Source organism: Neoarius graeffei, chromosome 4 (assembly GCF_027579695.1).
Source record: "Neoarius graeffei isolate fNeoGra1 chromosome 4, fNeoGra1.pri, whole genome shotgun sequence".
NCBI classification, from domain to species: domain Eukaryota; kingdom Metazoa; phylum Chordata; class Actinopteri; order Siluriformes; family Ariidae; genus Neoarius; species Neoarius graeffei.
This window is the reverse complement of record NC_083572.1, coordinates 12,864,539-12,884,064: the sequence shown is the minus strand read 5'-3', so window position 1 is coordinate 12,884,064 and position 19,526 is coordinate 12,864,539. Positions and strand designations below refer to the sequence as shown.

At 41.4% G+C, this 19,526-nt stretch overlaps 1 protein-coding gene across 6 annotated transcripts in view; it reads right to left on the bottom strand.

Moving 5' to 3' along the window:
* Window positions 1–19,526, bottom strand: part of rbfox2 (RNA binding fox-1 homolog 2) — a 126,609-nt gene that overhangs the window by 46,135 nt on the left and 60,948 nt on the right. For 5 of the 6 annotated variants that reach the window (XM_060918850.1, XM_060918851.1, XM_060918852.1 and 2 more), the window contains 2 exons: window positions 2,770–2,976; window positions 767–931 (listed from right to left, as the gene is read on the bottom strand). In XM_060918850.1, coding sequence (XP_060774833.1) covers window positions 767–931; window positions 2,770–2,976 — 372 coding nt within the window. The remainder of the gene's footprint in view (window positions 1–766; window positions 932–2,769; window positions 2,977–19,526) is intronic. The other variant, XM_060918854.1, reaches the window with a different exon arrangement.

Below are 19,526 nucleotides of genomic sequence, written 5' to 3'. Positions count from 1 at the left end.
TTTGCTCGTGATTATATTTTACATCATTTTCCTTTTTCCGTTGCAGCTATTATTATCCTATATTACAATTTCATATTTGACTACTTTTAATTTCTTTATTACACAAAAACACTGCATTTCTTCCCCCCATTAATTCTGAAATCAGGTCCACTCAGCACAAGGGGGCAGTGTTGTTCAGGGCTCTCTGCATTAACCCCTCTCTTTGTCCTTTGAATTTCTGCTTACTGCGCCAGAAAACGTCCTATGCACCCTGAAACAAAAGCCCTGTTAGGTAAAGCTTCTTTTTTTTTTTTTCACCGACACAGTCATGGTGATGTTTCGAACCTTTTTCGGAAATGACTCACATTTCCACTGGTTTGAAAGCCAGAGCATTATGTAATTGTTGTGGGAGCTGCCCATGAGGCAAGCTGTAAAAATTGTAGCCACCGAGAATGATTTTATAAGTAGTCTTTCTGCCGTTCATAACGTATCGTACTATCCGATGCCAAATCCTTCAGCAGTGATGTATCAGAGGTCTAAAACAGATCCACCGTTTAACGAGCAAAATTATTATCCCAGTGATCAGTCGATCAATAGCAATTCTTATACCTGCACTGTTTATGCCTCTCTGAACAGTGGTTGAATGGTCGTCATGGCGATACTACCATAAAGCGACATCGCCTGGTCTGGTCTGGGTTCAACACCAGTTTGTGTTGATGGAAATACTGAGCAGACTGCGTCATGTGTGATAAAGGGCTACGATGGAGAGAAGGGAGGAAGATCGTACCCCAAACATCTGGCGCAGGTCGGGGTCTCGAAAGCGGAAGGGGATGTTGGAGACATGGAGACGTTTCGGGGTCACTTTCCCGTCTGCGGATTCTTCGGTCCCAGATACTCCTGAACCACTGGCCGACGTAGACGGGCCCTCGGCCTGGGAGGAGCCATCTGATATCTGTGGGGGAGGTATGTTATCCATACATCAAAATGGACACTTGCAGCATCATCATCATCATCATCATCATCCCTGTGTTGCTGGATAACGTTTGTCCCATTCGATAAAAGCAGCAAAAGGAAAGTTTAAAGGAGAACTGAAGACAAATTTATCATCAAAATTCTCTCATTTTATTAAATATAGGAATGCATTTCTGACAGCTATTTTGTCGCTGCGGTAGCAAGTTGAGTGTTTGAAATACGCTCTGTAATATAATCAGCCCATATGTCAAAGCAATGGCCATAAACGAGATTCGTTGAGACCTGTGCGAGACATCGTAGGATGGAAGTAAAACGTGCAGCACAAATCCAAGTGACCAACGTTGTAAAAAGACGCGCGCGCCCTCTTTCGAACGCTGACGTAATCAAGCCGGAAGTTTTCCCTGTGTCCGAAATCGCTCCCTGCTCACTATATAGTCAGGACGCCATTTTGTAGTGCTGTCCGAAACCTTAGTGAGGATTATGTGGGAAATGCGCTCAGTATAACATGCATTTATCACAACAATACACGCATGTATTTATTATTTTGAAAACCCACCAGCCGCCTGATTTGGCACGTTTTAATTGCGCGACAGTAATGACGCAAATACCAGCGCGACGGACTCGTCCTTATCCTGCCGTCTTTCCAACTCTTCTCTACTCCACGTTGGTTGGAAGTCGTATGGAATAATCTCCATCGCTGACGAAGCTGGCGAATCTCAAAATTAATCTAAATTGGAACGATCTGGCCACTGTGTAAACGGTTTTCAAAATGGCGGCGCTGACACTTCACGTTTGAAGTCTCGTGAAGATCGCGCGGATAAGCGACGCCTGCCGTGGACCAAACGAACTACATTCGACATGGCTAAAAACCGAAAAGGCCGATAAGTGTAATATAATATGCCAATACGAGTCACGATATAAGGTTAATAAAACCGAAAACGTAATGGAATAACACATTAAGAAATAAAGCAAGTTTAAAAGTGACTTACGTTCCCCTTTAATGTAGCATTACAATCCCATAATTCAGTTCACCCGAAAAGAGTGAACAATAGCGATGAAAAAGAAAAAGAATCAATTCTTACATTCACAGCGTGTTCCTCTCATGAAATATTCTACATTAAGGCACAAAACGAATTTCCTAGAATTACAAAAGTGTCCGCAGCTTAAAAACATTAACGCAGTATATAATGGATGAAAATGATAGTGCTGTGCTTTAAAAGCAGAAAATGGTTATGCTTGGGAGGGGGGGGAAGCCACCCACAAATGTCGGTGGTACGAATTAAAAATTAAAAAGAAGTATTGTTCCATTACTGTATCCAGGAAGCCTGAAATGCAAAGCTGGAACATTCCCACATCAAGTCCACAATAAGGTCACATGACTGTTTCAATACCATATACATCATCCATAAGACTTAAAGAAAGTTAAAGAATAAAACACGATGGCGCATGCTGTACGAGGAAAATGATCAGCAACGAGCAGGTATGTACGACACATCCGGAGTTCCTTTCTACTGCCACCTCAAACGTCCAAGACCAGCACAAGAGCCTCAGTAGGTGATTCGTTAATTAATATTTCTCCGTGATGAAATCGAGTAAAGCGGGTCAGCTGCATTAAAATAAAGAATGCTTACTCGGCGGGATGTTAAAACGTTAACGTCTCGGGTCTACCGAGCCTGATGTTTAGGAACAGGTGTAAAAAGGCCAATCCATCCCCCTCCTCCTCTCCCCGTGCACCCAAATGGGCCGCTTGTGAAGGGGCAGCTATCTAAACACCCCCGTACTTCACCATATGCTCTGAGCTCATGCGAGAACACTCACTTGTGTGTTGAGAGTGCTGGGGGCTGAGGGGGGGTTAGTGATCCCTGACGGTGCATCCACTTGTCCCTGGCCCCCTGCGGGGTAAATACCGCTGCCTCCGAAGTCCAGCGGCAAGCCGTTCTGGGGCGGCGGCGGAGGAGGAGGGGGGAAGGACGAGTACGGTGGAGGGACGAGGCCTTCCTGAGCCCCCATCGCGTCCTGAGAACCCTGATGGAGAGAAACGGGGGAGAGAGAGAGTGTTTGCGTAGGGGTTAATTGACTGCCTGGCTGGACTCCACTCCACAGAGTAGTGTAAAGAAAGGAGGGGGGGGAGAGGAAATGGAAGAGACAACCGAGCTCGCTTAAATGAACTGACGGAAGAGTGCGAGAGAAAGGAGACGTCAAATGCATGCAAAGCGATGCGTACGAGACAGCGATGGCTTTAATGACTGGAGGAAGTGTCTGAAAGCCCGGGCTATTGCATTTCTCCACGTCTCACCCTCACGCATCACTCCATCTCCACTCGTTCGTTCGTCTCACTTCACACTCTTATCCCACTCCGATCGCTTTAACCACACTTCTGTCTGAAGACGGAATTCAATTTAAGGAACCGAAAGGATCATGGCTCTCTTCAACTCTATTAAGGCACAAATGTGCATTAACCCCTGGATTGTACATCACGTGCGATACGGATTTCTGCCCTGCTTGTAACAACTTCTTTTTTTTTTGAAATCAATAATCGGTTTAGTCGTTCCATGAGCATTTCCTATATTTCACGTTTAATGAGAGTAAGCTAAAGTGTAATAAATCATCAACTGTGAAGAAGTCGGGAACTGCTTGCTGGCAGTGGCAAGTGCAAAATCTGCGACATTCTTGCTGCTGTGTAAAGTGTTTGAAAAAGCAGCGTCCTTTCTCACGCTCGAATCGACGTGACCGTTACCATTAGTTGTCGCTTATTCTCTTTGCTACTGTTAGCCATTTGCTACATTCTCACCGTCAGTTCGAACAAATATAGGTAACCGAGGTCAGTTATTTACGCTTGTCTAACGTTAGCCAAGTCAGAACATATGCTGATGGACGCAAAACAATCTCCACTTCCCTTGAAAGCCAGGACTCTTTGAAAGTCTTGGCAAGAACAAGTGAAAATGGGCTGGGAGGGGGTGGGGCTTCTAGGTAGTATTGGTTACCATCAAAGCGTTCAAAACAGATGCAGATTGTTTCGTCCAATAGTTAAGACATTTCGTCCAAAGCCTTTTTCATATGCAGTATAAACTGTTTTATATTTCAGGTATTTGTTTGTTCAAAAAAAAAAAAGAGTAATTCTTAAAGGAATTTGACCGAAGCAAAACACGTTTTTGCAAAATGAAAACGAAAATTGGCGAGCGTCAACTTTGGGTGCATTCAGCTGGGGCCGCTTGCGGGGAGAGATCGTTTTTGTTAGACCGAATTACACAGAAAATCTATACTCGCACTTGATGGATATCCTTGGCAAGTGCGAGATATGAGAAAACGCACGTTCAGCGAAGTATTACGCTGTTTAAATTGACTAGAAGACGACTGCTCTTTTAGCATGTTTTTGTCACATCTCCTTGCGTATTCGGACCTTAAATTGCGGCGCTCCTACGCAAAATTTGCAAATTAGTAACAATATCATATCGTCAGCGGAAACGTGACTGGATATCGTGGCTAATACTGTTCTCTCGCACAAGCGTAATTGTATCTGTGGCCATGAAAAGCGCAAGTGTGCGTATGTTCTTGATAATGTCCGCTAGCTGATTTTAAAAGAAATGTATTCACTAGCTACATTAGCTAGCTTGAATTGAGCATAACTACAGTTTTCTTCATAGGGCTTAAATCCCTTGTGTTGCATAGCATATCGACGTGGTTTGTTCCCCCCCCGGACAACATTTGGGCATTAGTATTTGTCGCTGCTTGCCAAGAACATCTTGTTTGGTTTATCAGGTGGCACGTATTGCACAAAAATGCTCTAGTTGTTCGTCCAGATTGCAGTCATTATGTGTTGGTAGTTTGTTCACGTCCCAACATCGACTAGGCTTACATCACATAGTATTAAATTTCGTGTCTGGGCTTTTTTTTTTTACACAAATAAACAAGCATGCTATCAGATCAATGCCAGTACTGCTTCTGACAGGACTCTGCTGCCCAAGATACCAAACACCGTTAAGCCTCTAAACTAGCAAAATGATCATGCTTTAACGAGCACAGCTGTCTTGCCTAAAGGAAAATATTTCACAAATCTGAAATGAAAGCTTTTCCCTATAAATAAGTGTCAAACTGAATTAGATCATGTCCAGTAAACCATGCTAGAAGATATTTTCCATCAAATTAGAGCAGGGGAGCTCAGTTCTGCTCGACGTTCTCGTAAACCAAAGGTGATCGAGCTCAAATCTAAATTGATAGAAGAAAGGGTCGGGCTGCTTTCGCACGCACACGGAGTGCCGAATGAGCACCAGGGGTGGGATTTGAACCCACACAGAACCTTAAGCACTGAGCTAACGAAGTTGCACCGATTATAATTTGTCAGATAAACAGAATCCTTTGGAACGGCCACTCGAAGGAACTGATGCTCTTAACGTTGCTCAAATAATGTTTAATGGGAATTCGATGCATCAAAATTGTCCCCTTTGCTAAAAATGTGGTCTCTCTCTACTTCCCTCCCTCCATCATCATCATCATCTCTCCATCTCGCCCCAGACCTCTGTAGTGACAAGAGGGTTTTCAGGCGTCTTTTAAATATTCATGAGGAGCTCATGCATAATTAAGAGCAAATGGCCTCAACACATACTCTTCCACATGACGCTGGGAAAGAAAAGCCAGCAATGCAATATGTGCCACGGGACAAACATACAACACCTGGCCCTATCCCGCTTATCCCCCACCACACGCACACCCCTTGACATACAACACCTGCAGCTAGTTGAGCATGCCTACTTCATGCGGAACGCAGCTCAGGAAAAAAAAAAAAAAAGCTGTGATCAAACATCTTGTAAAACAATTTGCACCAAAATTATACAGAATATTTTCCAACAGGTTTATTTACCCACAATTCAGTTTTGAAACAGGATACACTATTTTAAATCTGACACGCAAGCCATAAACACAATGGGATGTGCTGTTCCAGGAAATTAAACAACACCTGATGATGTAATGTAGCGGAACAGAACGCAGAGTCTTTTCCAAGAACATGGATCAAAATGTTTTCCAGATCTTTGAGATTACACAGCAATTTGTCAACAGTAATCAATCATTTTATACTTTTTATCCATTTATAGCTACATTTCATGGAGTAGAATATCTGTGAAACAAGATGCGCTTACCTTATCGCAGCTAGAAATAAACGTTCCCTCACCAACCTCTCTGTTTTTCTCCTCTCGGAGTTAAAGGGGAACTGAAGGCAAATTTTTTAAAATCATCAAAATCCTATTTACCATAGGTCAGTCCATAAGTCAAAGCAACGGCCGTAAACGAGATTCGCTGAGACCTGTGCGAGACGTCGTAGGACGGAAGTAAAACGTACAGCGGAAATCAAAATGACCGACATCTGCCAACGTTGTCAAAAGACGCCTGCGCACCGTCTTTCGAATGCTGACGTAATCAAGCCGGAAGTTTTCCACGTGTCCAAAATCGCTCCCTACTCACTACATAGTGGGGACGCCATTTTGCGGTGCTGTCCGAAACCTTAGTGAGGATTATGTGGGAAATGCGCTCAGTATAACATGCATTTATCACAAAAATACATGCATGTATTTATTCTTCTGAAAACCCACCAGCCGCCTGATCTGGCATGTTTTAATTGCGCGACAGTAATGATTTAAATACCAGCGCGATGGACTACTGCAGTCCTTATCCTGTCATCTTTCCAACTCCACGTTGGTTGGAAGTCGTATGGAATAATCTCCATCGCTGATGAAGCTGGCGAATCTCGAAATTAATCCAAATTGGAATGATATGGCGATCTGGCCGCTGTGTAAACAGTTTTCAAAATGGTGGCGCTGACAATTTACGTTTGAAGTCTCACACAAGTCTTGTGAAGATCGCGCGGATAACCGACGCCTGCCGTGGACCAAACGAACTAAATTCAACGTGGCTAAAAACCGAAAAGGCCGATAAGCGTAATATAATATGCCAATACGAATCACGATATAAGGTTAAAACCGAAAACGTAATGGAATAACACGTTAATTAAGAAATAAAGCAAGTTTAAAAATGACTTCAGTTCCCCTTTAAGGTGCATTTTTTTCCTCACCTTGTATTCAAATAAAAAAGGTTGCGAGTTGTAATTTGTGAGCGCTGACTAGGGAAAAAAACAAAACCGATGCAAACACTTCCTCAACTCTGAGTTCAGCAAGTGCCATGAAATCAACATGGCCGCTTGACAATAAACAAACAAACGCAGTACTTCTTACTTTTTAACTATTTGTTTACAATCAATTTACAAAGACGGATATTCGCTTGTGAAATCACTCGCAGTTAGCTAGCCAAATTGTACCATGCTTTTTCCCTCCACTTTGTAGCTTGAACACATCGAGGTCGAAATTCATGCAATTCTGAGCTCCATCTTTGAACTTCCGAGGTAAGACAAATGCAGCAAAATTGTCATATTACAGAAAATGTACGGTTTTGCACTGGAGACTCGTTCCAAAAATGCGTCCACGGTAAATACGCGACTCAAAATTAGGCGTCTCAGACGCGCAGTGGCCGTGCTGTGAAAATTGTGCATGCAGACGCTCATCTAAGTTTCCAAATCTGTCATTGCTTAACTCTTGAATATCTTCTATTGTGAATACTCTCATTATTAAAAAAAATCTTATAATCTCTGCTTTCCAAAAAAATGTATCTGGTTAAGATCAGTGGCGGCTCCAGAGAGTTTTCCTTAGGGTGGCAAAGGAGGGGCAGAGGTTCCAGGAGGGGGGCATAGGTTGTCAATGCAGCAGTTTATGCAAATCGTAGAAATCATTTTTACTTACGCTCAAGAAAGACTCACAATCAAGTCATCTTGTCAAATATGTATTGAGCTATTGTACCATCAAGGAAAACAGATTCAAACATCTAAACCATCTTTTCTGAAAGTATATTCCCAAGCAATGAATGGAACTATTCTGCCTTAGCGATGTGTCAAAAAATAGACAGATAGCAAACGGTTTAGATTGTGGATCTTTACTGAAGACTTCAAACTTATACAGATGTGTTCATCCTCGATTTCCATAAAACTAAAAGAAACAAATTAAGTACATCACTAAACTGAATAGCATACAGGCGAAAACGCGAGCTATGCTGACCTGCTAGTAATGCTAACAGAACGTCTTTCTCTGGGTGAAACCATTTCAAAATTCCAGGGGTGGGGTGGGGTGTGAAATAACATAAATCAGTCCCCCCAGGATTTTGCAGGCCTTTTTTGTGATTGTTGCAGGCTAAATTGTCTGATGTTGCGGGGGGTTTTCCCAAAAATTGCGATGAAAGTTGCGGTGTTTTTTAGGTTTTTGTTGCGATTACATTGCGGGAGGAAGTGAAAGTTGCGAGAAATTGTTGCGATTTTCTCTTTTTGTGATTAAAATTGACTGATATGTTAAATATTAAGTTATTACTGAAAAACTATTGATTAAAAGAACAAAGACACTGAGAAATGGTCCTATAAACATCTTTACCAATATAAAAGATTACCAGGACTACAAAAATGCAGAAAAATAGGCTTTACTTATCCAAATGCTCCTGTTGGTTCAAAAGTTAAAGTGCAGAGAACCTCACAGCACAACATGAAGTTACCTTAAAATATAATATAAATGCCTCAGCTTTCATGTAAGAAAAAAACAACCCATTAATACTAGTACTGTGTCCAGGCAGTTTCTCCTGAAGACTAAATTAAACAATAATTATAATACACGGAAGTAAGGCGGAAGGTAGTTTGTCGACGTCACCTCAAGACGACGCCAACGATTGGTCAAATTTGCGGGAAGGTTGCGGTGATTGGATATAATTGCAACACCGCCCTGAATTCACGGGGATTGGTTGAATTTGCGTTGATGTTGCAAATCGCAACATCGCGAAATCCTGGGGGGTCTGGTAAATAACGGTAGGTAGAGATGAGATGAGGTCTTAGTATCTCTGTAGATAGATAACTGAATTTCAAAAATGTGTTTTAATAAATAATTCTTTTTAAAATAGGGGGGCAACTGGGGTGGCAAGACATATTTTTTACAGTGGCAACTGCCACCTTTTGCCACCCCTTAAAACCGCGCCTGGTGAAGATCTGTTCAGTACTTTGGGAGTAATGGCAGGTTGAAGTTGGTACAACAGAGTACACACGCTGCTCGTGTGACGTTGGGAAACTGCCAGTGCTTTTCTTTTTGAGTCACAGGAAAGCAGTCAAGTTCTCACTCTTCTGATCGGTTTCCGACCGGATTACTCGTGAAAAATCAATCAGGTAACTTTTTATAGAGACGTTCTCTCGCTCTTACTATTTCTGATGAAGTATTCAGCAAAATTTTCCGTCAGCTAGTTTTGATGTTATGCTTCACGGGAGACTTTGAAGTGAGTTTTCATAGCTTTACCTACTTATTTTTTCAAATCAAACTGATTCGTGCAAATAAATAATTGTTTTAGAATATAACTGGAGTTGTTTTGATGAAAAATATTGAGATGTTAGTGGTCGGAATGAGATTTTAAAAACCCGGAAGTCAGAAACGCGAGCGTCAATTTCTTTTTTTTCACCTTTATTGGATAGGACAGTGTAGAGACAGGAAATGAGCGGGAGAGAGAGACGGGGAGGGATCGGGAAATAACCTCGGGCTGGAATCGAACCCGGGTCCCCGGATTTATGGTACGGCGCCTTATCCACCTGAGCCACGACGCCCTCGCGAGCGTCAATTTCAATTCAGTTAATGCGAATTGTTTATTGGATGTGGCTCTCAGTTTTTTCAAGGTTCGCCTTGAAAGCTGTGAATATTAATCGAGATAATCATTTATATTCTTTCATATAAAAAACACTAGTTGGCCCTACTTTTGAGAAATACAAAGGCCTACAGAGCACAAAGAGGGTATTCAAAATCTTTTTTACCTAATGAACATAATACTAATTTGCATAATTGTTTTTTACTAATGTTTCAAACTTTGTATTCAGTATACAACCATCTATGTGCCTGCCAATTTCCATGCAAATATCTTGAAAAATAGAAAAGTTACGAAGAAAAAACACTTGATCTCATTGGTTAATAAGGCCCATTTTGGACCATGTGATCCTCATACAGAATATTACAGCAGTTTTCTAAAAATTAAGCCTTTTTCAATCTTTGATTTGTAAGATCTCAAGAACAGATAAACTTATTTTAATTTTGTAAAAAGTACGTTGTTCAGCATTCAATTCTGAATTCAACGAGAGCGGTTTCAAGCAACTTGGACTGAACTTTCACCGGATATGCCGACTAGAAAAACAGTAACGCGTTACTATAAACCGTGCAGCCAGGAACAACTGTCAGAGCTGTTCTTATGGAAAATTAATCACCACTTTCCAACCAATCAGAATCGAGAATCAACTACTAGGCATACGAGACTTGTGTTGTAAATGTAATAAATATTACATTTACTATAATCAACTGAAAAGAAACTATTGCTGCATTCACAAGTGCCATTTTCCCCAAAACCTCTTCGTGTATCATGTGAGATACTGAGCTGAACATCAAAACATGGAATTTTAACTGATTTTACATACGATGATGACGTTTGGTGATCTGTGTCTGAATAAACATCGACAACAAAAGGGGCTTGCAACAGCTGTACATACTCACGCACCCTATCCAAGTGTATGACTCAGAGAGAGAGAGAGAGAGAGAGAGAGAGAGAGAGAGAGAGATGGAGAATAACGTGATTTGTGACCTTTAGCCCAATAAAACCCTGCTGACACAGACACTTAAGAGAGAAGTCAAAAGAAACGTTCAAGGGAAGAAAAATAGAAGAAAGAAAAGACTTGAAGACAAACAGAGACCAAGTACAGAAACTAAAACAGGAGAGATGGATAAAGCACGGAGAGAAGGAGAAGGAAAGACAGACGGGAGGGCTAGAAGAGTTCGAGCCCAGATTGGAAGTGAAAAGCAAGAGCGACTGAACCAGAGAAAATGAAGTGAGATGACAAAGAGCGAGTAGAAAAGGAGATGGACAGAGAATATAGGAAAAAATGTCTAAGACAGGATGTGCGACTAAAGCGCCAAAGGTGACATTTAAGAAGTAAAAGGGAGAGAGGATGCAAAGACAGGATTAAGAAGAGATGAGAGAAGAGGGGAAAGAGAGAGGGAGGAAAGGAAAATCTGCGCTGTCAAGTGCACATTCTTTCTGGATGGTGAAACAGGCATCGCTTCCCTATATGGCAGCACTGTGGGGACAGAGAGAGAGAGAGAGAGAGAGAGAAAATGAGGGAGGTCTGGAGAAGTGAGCAAGTGAAAGAGCGAGGGAGCAAGAAGGGAGAGAAAAGACAGAGCCTGGTAATAATAGCACCGCTATCTGCTCTGCCTGCGCTGGTATGAACGGGTGATTTATCACCTGCTGTCACACTGCAGCAAACACACAACTCCGCTCTCTGTGCGCGCGCGCATGCATTCAGTTGTGTACACACTCTCAAACACAGGGTTTATGACAATGTTCTAAAAGTAATTTACATAAAATGTGTCGTGCTTTCATCCAATCACAAACTAAAAATTGCTTCTATAATAATAATAATAATAATAATAATAAATAACCGCCCATGTTGATCAATAATAGCTATTTTTAATAATAATAATAATAAATAATGATAAATAATAAATAACCGCCCATGTTGTTGATCAATAATAGCTATTTTAATGATGATAATAATAATAGCTGCCCATGTTGTTGATCTATAATAACTATTTTTAATAAATAATAATAATAATAATAATAATGATAAATAAATAACCGCCCATGTTGTTGATCAATAATAGCTATTTGAATGATGATAATAATAATAGCTGCCCATGTTGTTGATCTAGAATAGCCATTTTAATAATAGTAATAATAATAAAAATATCCACCCATGTTGTTGATCTATAATACCCATTTTAATAATAATAATAATAATAATAATAATAATAGCTCCCCATGTTGTTGATCTATAATAGATATTTTTATAATAATAATAATAATAATAATAAATGAATAACCGTCCATGTTGTTGATATATAATAGCCATTTTAATGATGATAAAAATAATAGCTGCCCATGTTGTTGATCTACAATAGCTATTTTAATAATAATAATAATAATAATAATAACTGCCATTGTTTATTATATTCATTTTAATAATAATAATAATAATAATAATAATGCAATTGCTAAAAACAACGAAGAATGAATGAAAAAAGGAGAGAGAGGCTTAAAAAAAAAAAAGAAAAACTGGATGCATGCCAGCTTTTTTAAAAATCTTTCCAGAACTCTGGGCATGTCACTTTAAAAATACTAATTAGATTAAAAAACAAACAGACAGAATAAACATTCACTGTTCTGAATAAACTTTAGCTTTTGTTTTTCTAAATAACCATAAAAACGGAATAAATAAAATGTAAAAGTTACACAACTAAGTTTTTATATTATTAAAAAGTTAGAATTACCCTTTTAAAAAAAACATTAATAATAACCATTTTAATAAATAAGCCCGTTTCGCGGTTGTCTTTCCCGTGCTAGTCAGTCGTGACAGTGGTGCAAAACCCCTAAATCAGACGCAAATCGATATAAACATCCACCTCCGTTTTGCCTCGACTGATGATATTTTTGATTTATCGTGTCCAGGATAACGATGTTACTGTCTGATAGTGTGCGTCATATATTGCATGCATCAATCACGGATACACGTCTGTGCGCGTCCACGCTTGGACACTGACTCGCTCGCTTTTACAGTGCTGGCGTCTAATTCCAGCTTTCATTTCCTCCATTACAGGAAGCTGTCTGATCTCGGGGTCAGGTGTGATGGTATTAATGACCGGCATGATGTCGGAGAGCATCGGGGAGAGCAGAGCTCAGTCAGGCGCTGCAATAAAGATGGAAAGGGACGACAGCAGACGGGAAAATGCGATTTGTGCAGGAAACTCAATTGTGTTTATTGCGAGATGCTTGGGGAGGGTGCAATGTGAAAGCAGCCACTTAACGCAGTTAAAATGCCTCTGTGTGTGTGTGTGTGTGTGTCGTGATCATACCGTCCTCTCTGGCTGTGTAAGTGCACATGTGCGGTGGAGCGAGAGAAGCGAGAAAGCGCTGGTTATTTACAGGTCAGTTAGCGAGTCACTGTCAAAGCGCCATCATAAAGCTGCACGGCATTATGGGATGCCCTGTGAGCGATGTCGCTCTTTGCGAATGCGACAGCTGCGCTGACTGCCTTCCTCACCCATAAACGCGAAACACACGAAGACTAAATTGGACCTAATATCATAAATGCAGTGGTCTGACATAGCAAGCCGATGTCAAATCTCCCTGTAAACTTTAACAAAAACATTTGAAAGATTTTTTTTTTCATTTTAATTAGCTTATAATTTTGCGCTGCCAGACACTGCTCACACTAGCAAACAAACCAGCTGGGAAAAAAAACATTTCTCATCAGATAACGTTTCAGAATTGTTTAGATCCGTGTATTCCCGATAACGTTTCGTCAGGGATAAAACATGAAGCAGAAGCAATTTGTTAACTTGAATAACGCTTGCGTTTATTAAAAACACCACCACACCATTGTTTTGGTTCAATGTTTATAGTTGTGAAACGTCTGCAAAACAAGTTCCTGTTATCACTAATGTTATAGAGATCTTGCAGTCACGTGACTGGAAAGTAAACAGCCGCCATCTTGTCGGTAAAAAACACCGCTGAATACTGCTGCACTCGTGTACAGAATGGATCAATTTCAACCGACGGACTACACGGCTCATTTTTCTAATGAACAGATAACTAGATATATGTCTAAAATAAACGATCTACAGATTAGTGACCCTTATGGCTTACCGGACGTAGTTTTCACGACCGGATTTTGAACTGCCAGCGGAATACCCGGACGTGTATGATTACCTCATTAACTTTCCCTCGCTGTTCAGTGGTGAAGCACTGCGTGCTTATAAATCTCTGGACAGTTATCTTTACAGAAATTCAGGATTTGTCAGCGACTCAGATGTGGCATCTTGTAAACAAGAAAATAACAATCCTCATTGGACGGGTAAGTCACTTAAGTATTGAGTATAGCACTGACCAGCCGATTATAGAATAGAATAAGGTAATTCCAGCTGTAATTCCAAATCGTCCGTCTTGTTTACATGGATCTGGCGTTGGAGAGGTAGAGGCTTAGCAGTGGAGGCTTGAGTGGCTGTTTTCTGAGCTTAGTCAACAGGCCGGCTCTGCCTGCAGCCTCGCTTTTGCTTCCGCTGCCGGCGCCGCCTCCTTCGCTTTGCTTCCGATAACAATCCACGGAGACCCCACTGGTCTCGCTATCTCGTCTGGAATGTTGTGCATGCGATGGAAATCGCTACAAACCGTCATTTTCTGCTGGAAACCAATGTCCAGTAAGTCCATACGGTTGTAGTGGATACTGAAGTCCGGTACAGACGAACAACACGCAAAAATACACATAAAAAACCTGCACAGGTAGGGAGAGCTTGTAGCCGCAGCCGTTGTAGTAGAATTGTATATAGTAGGGTTTTCCAGAAGAAAAGGTAGAAGTAGAACCAGAATGAAGTAGAAGGCGGAAATATGGCGTTTGACCGACAAGATGGCGTCTGTCACAATCTGGATCGGCTGTGACATCACATGCAAGTGCTCCATAGCAGCTGTAAACATTCGCTCGGTCACGTTGTCTTGCAGTTAGTGCGACAACAACGCAGCTCGTCATGTTAGCAAGAAACCGCAAAACACAACGCCAGAAAACCTAACGTTACAGCTTTACCTTCGACTGTTACAAACCTCCAACACTTGAGACTCATCAAAATATTAAAACATCTCCTCATAGACATCACCATATCAACAACTACATACTTTTTTTTTTCCTCTCTTGAAATCAGGGCGGTTATTCGGTAACGGAATTACATTCACAGCAAAATGTGTTAACTTTTTTTTTTTTTAAGTTGCAGTACTCAAGATAAATGGTATTCAATAAGCAGAGCGTCAGCGACGCAGTAGCTCACACGACTGGACCATGAGAAACCACTCGTTTATAATTAGCCAAGTCGTTCTTCATGAGAAGAATTTGCAAACAAAGCAATCAGAATCAAAATCCAGTGAAAACTGAGGAAGCAGTCGCAGTTTTCCTGAAAGTTCATCAATTAGCAACTTGTTAATGAGAAATCTCAAAACCAAGGAGTAACTTTCGTGCAGACTGACTAGATCTTCCAAACAAAAAAAACAATCCGAATCAAAATCTACTGAAAACTCAGGGAGGGGTAGCGATTTTTGTGAATTGTGGACGGACACCACAATAACTCAATGGCCGAGAGTTGTAGTCAAGTCACTAAACCTCGAGTCCGAGTCCAGTCTTGAGTCCCCAGTGTTCAAGTCGAGTCCGAGAACAAGACTCCAACCGCACCATTTGACGGTGGCTGTTGCTGCCTTCATGTGAAAGCGTCTCTGCTCCTGTGTTGGACTAACGTTCCTGCTCGACTGCCCCATTTTAGTTAACAGGCTACAGATAAAAAGCTTGTTCATCGCTCAGCAAGCCCCGCCCACTATCAACAGGGCAAATAACATGACAGAGGGTTAACACTAGCTAGTTCATCGGTCAGCAAGCCCTGCTAGCAACAGAGCAATGAACATAGCGTGTCACTTCCTTCTCTGGGTGGAGTCTTGCCAAATGACGATTGAAGTTTGAGGTTGTCCCCGTCGTCTCCTCGATAGTTCTTTTACGTATGGAACACATAGCAGTGCATTTTTTTCCACTGCACGAGAAGTCTGTAGAAGCAAAGCGGACAATCCTAGGAGCGTTCTCTCCAGGCATTTTAGCGCCATTAACGTTAGCTTGTTCCTGAACATGACGTATGAACAGGTGAATGTGCAGTCTCTTGCACGAAATTAGCATAAAAATTAACGTAGATATAAATATCTTGCGCCAAATTGGTCCAAAAAGATAAAGAAAAAAAATCCGAGTCCAAGTCAAGTCACAAGTCCTGAAAATTAGGGCACGAGTCAGACTTGAGTACTAAAAGCCTGGTGCTAATAATAATAATAATAATAATAATAATAATTATTATTATTATTATTATTATTATTATTTCAGACAGTATGGGGTATCTTTTGACCCTGAAAAAGCATTGAAAAATTGGCTGTGTTTAACTCTGAATGCAAAATCTTATGAGGAAAGAAAAGTATATATGCATATAATGATTTGATTTGGTCGATATTATACCATGTTGGTACGTCTTGGTATGTTTTCTTTTTTGTTTGTTGCTTTTGTTTTCTTTTGTATATTTGATTAGCGGTGGTATAGAGGGATATGATTTGATGTTATTTACTTCTTCCTAATCCTTTCCTTACTGCCTTGTGGCTACGCTATTCTGTTTGTTTATGACGATGTTTTGATTATTGCATTTTTTTTTATTATTTTTAAAAAATCTTTCTTCTTGGGGGCGGCACGGTGGTGTAGTGGTTAGCGCTGTCGCCTCACAGCAAGAAGGTCCGGGTTCGAGTCCCGTGGCCGGCGAGGGCCTTTCTGTGCGGAGTTTGCATGTTCTCCCCGTGTCCGCGTGGGTTTCCTCCAGGTGCTCCGGTTTCCCCCACAGTCCAAAGACATGCAGGTTAGGTTAACTGGTGACTCTAAATTGACCGTAGGTGTGAATGTGAGTGTGAATGGTTGTCTGTGTCTATGTGTCAGCCCTGTGATGACCTGGCGACTTGTCCAGGGTGTACCCCGCCTTTCGCCCGTATTCAGCTGGGATAGGCTCCAGCTCGCCTGCGACCCTGTAGAAGGATAAAGCGGCTAGAGATAATGAGATGAGATCTTTCTTCTTTACTGTTTGGAATAAAGCAATCAATCAATCAATCAAAAAGTCAGTAATGGAATTGCGTCAGGAAAAAAAACAAACAAAAAACTTTCATTTCTTAAAATTCAAGCCAAGATTGCTCTGGAGTGACACTGCTTTAATCGGGGTGATGATTTTTAAATATGGTTTTCGGTACATTTTGCCTTGGATTCCATACTTTAGCAACATCACTGTGCCGAGTAGTTAAGGCAAATCTTAATCATTTCATAATTTTGGCCTCTCTGCTGAAGAATTGCCCATTACCATAAAACTGATGACACATTAGAACAAGAGTCATCAGGAGAGGATATCTCCTGATGACTCGTATATGACGGCTCCATGAAACCCTACTCCAAATTTTCCTAAGTTGAATTGGTTGCCATGGAAATACCAGGGTTGGGGTGGGGTGGGGTGTCACTTAACATAACTGTCAGGTTTCATGAAAAAATTCCTAATAGTTTTGAGCAGGGCTTTGAACCAGAATTTTTTTCCTATTGGTTCGTTCCGAACAGAAACGGAATTTTAACGTTTCCGGTTTTGGGTTCCACCATTAAATAGACGTTCCCGAACCGGTTAGAACAAAAAAAAAAATTTAGTTCCTGGAACGGTTAATTACGTTCCCTGTCAGCTGTTTAACAAATGGCTATAAAATTATGTCTCTGTCTCATCCAGCTTAAGCCAAATGTAGGCTAATTCTATTACAACCTTCATTAAATAAGACAAGAAATAATTCAAAACAATTATTTCAAATGTTGGCGATTTGGATTCTCAGTATGTCTTCCCATCTACACAAACAGAAAAAGTGCCAAAAATGAAAGAGAATTCGTTTAGTGTGTTACCAAAGGCTAGTCAGGCCCTATGCATTGATAGGCTAACAGAGGTTAACGTCATTTAATGTTCGCGAGCCTCTCATTAACGTGGACAAATATATTGATATCGTGTTTGAAATTGACGTTTTTGAATAACGATAGACTGCAATATTTACCTCTTATTTAAGATGTGGAGACGTGATAGTAGTCTACCCTCCCGCTCTCTCCATTCAGTCAGCGAACGTCACACAGGAAGTGAACCCCAGCGGGTCATAGAAACTTGCGCAGGAGAAGAATGACTTTTTTTTATTTGTAGGCTACAGAAACTTTGAGGAACGAAATAAAAACCGGTATTAACCGGTTACCATTATTTTTAATAAGCGTTTCTGTTCCGGAACATAAAAAATAATAAAGTTTCTGGTTTCGTTTCTGTTCCATGTGAAATAGAAAAAGTTCCCGGTTTACGTTTTCGTTCCTTGAACCGGTTCAAAGCCCTGGTTTCGAGTTATGCTCTGGAAAACTAAAAATGTTGACAGATGGACAGAGCAATAGCTATATCCCGCCCTCATTACATGCCGGCATGAAAGGGGAACTATAGTCATTTTTAAGCTTGCTTTATCTCTTAATTAACATGTCATTCAATTACATTTTCAGTTTTAGTAACCTTGTATCGTAACTCGTATTGGCATATTATATTACACTTAGGTGGGGTTTACATTAGACCGTATCAGCGGCTCATCAGATTAACGTTTTTAAAACGATTAGTGTGCACACAGCAACACCAATACACGATTCGCGTGCACACAGCAACACCAATACACGATTCGCGTGCACATAGCAACACCAATACACGGATACGCTCGACTCCGCAGGCATCCTGCGCTCCAAATCACTCCACCCTGAACAGCGAGTGCCCTCTGGAGGGTGCGCACTCCGGCCCTGCGCAGCTCACAGAGCGCGCGAGTATAGCGCACGAGCAGCGATTTGGGACTGAGCCGCTGTGTGTGTGCTCTCAGTGCATGTCGGACATGCGCGTCACTTACCACTTGCAAGTGGAAGGATGGCAAGCCTAAAGACAATCATAACTACACAATGGGCAGTATTTGCAGTATTTTCATACTTTTATACTCTTTAATGAAAGGTGATACAAGGCGGAAGTCCGCGCCGTTTTTCAGCAGTCACGTCACATGACCAACGCCAGCGAATCAGGAAGGTGGAGGTCACAGTGACGTTGTCCAATGACGACGCCAGCTAGAGCTCAGCACAGCGTATCCGCATATTCTCAATGTTTACACAGCACCGGAGCTGACACGATCTGGATTGAATACGTGGACCCTGGCGGATTCCCGTTTCCCGGCGTTTTAATGTAAACGGACAGTGCATCCGCGAAGAAAACGAGACAGATACGGTCTAATGTAAACTTGGCCTTAATCTGCCTTTTCAGTTTTTAGGCATGCCGAATGTAGTTCGTTTGGTCCACGGCAGACGTCGCTTATCCGCGTGATCTTCACGAGACTTGTGCGAGACTTCAAACGTGAAGTGTCAGCGCCGCCGTTTTGAAAACTGCTTATACAGCGGCCAGATCGCCGCCATGTTCCGATTTAGATTAATTTCGAGATTCGCCAGCTTCATCAGCGATGGAGATTATTCCATACGACTTCCAACCAACGTGGAGTAGAGAAGAGTTGGAAAGACGGCAGGATAAGGACGAGTCCTTCGAGCTGGTATTTACGTCATTACTGTCGCGCAATTAAAACGTGCCAGATCAGGCGGCTGGTGGGTTTTCAAAATAATAAATACATGCGTGTATTTTTGTGATAAATGCATGTTATACTGAGCGCATTTCCCACATAATCCTCACTAAGGTTTCGGACAGCGCTACAAAATGGCGTCCTGACTATATAGTGAGCAGGGAGCGATTTCGGACACAGGGAAAACTTCCGGCTTGATTACGTCAGCGTTT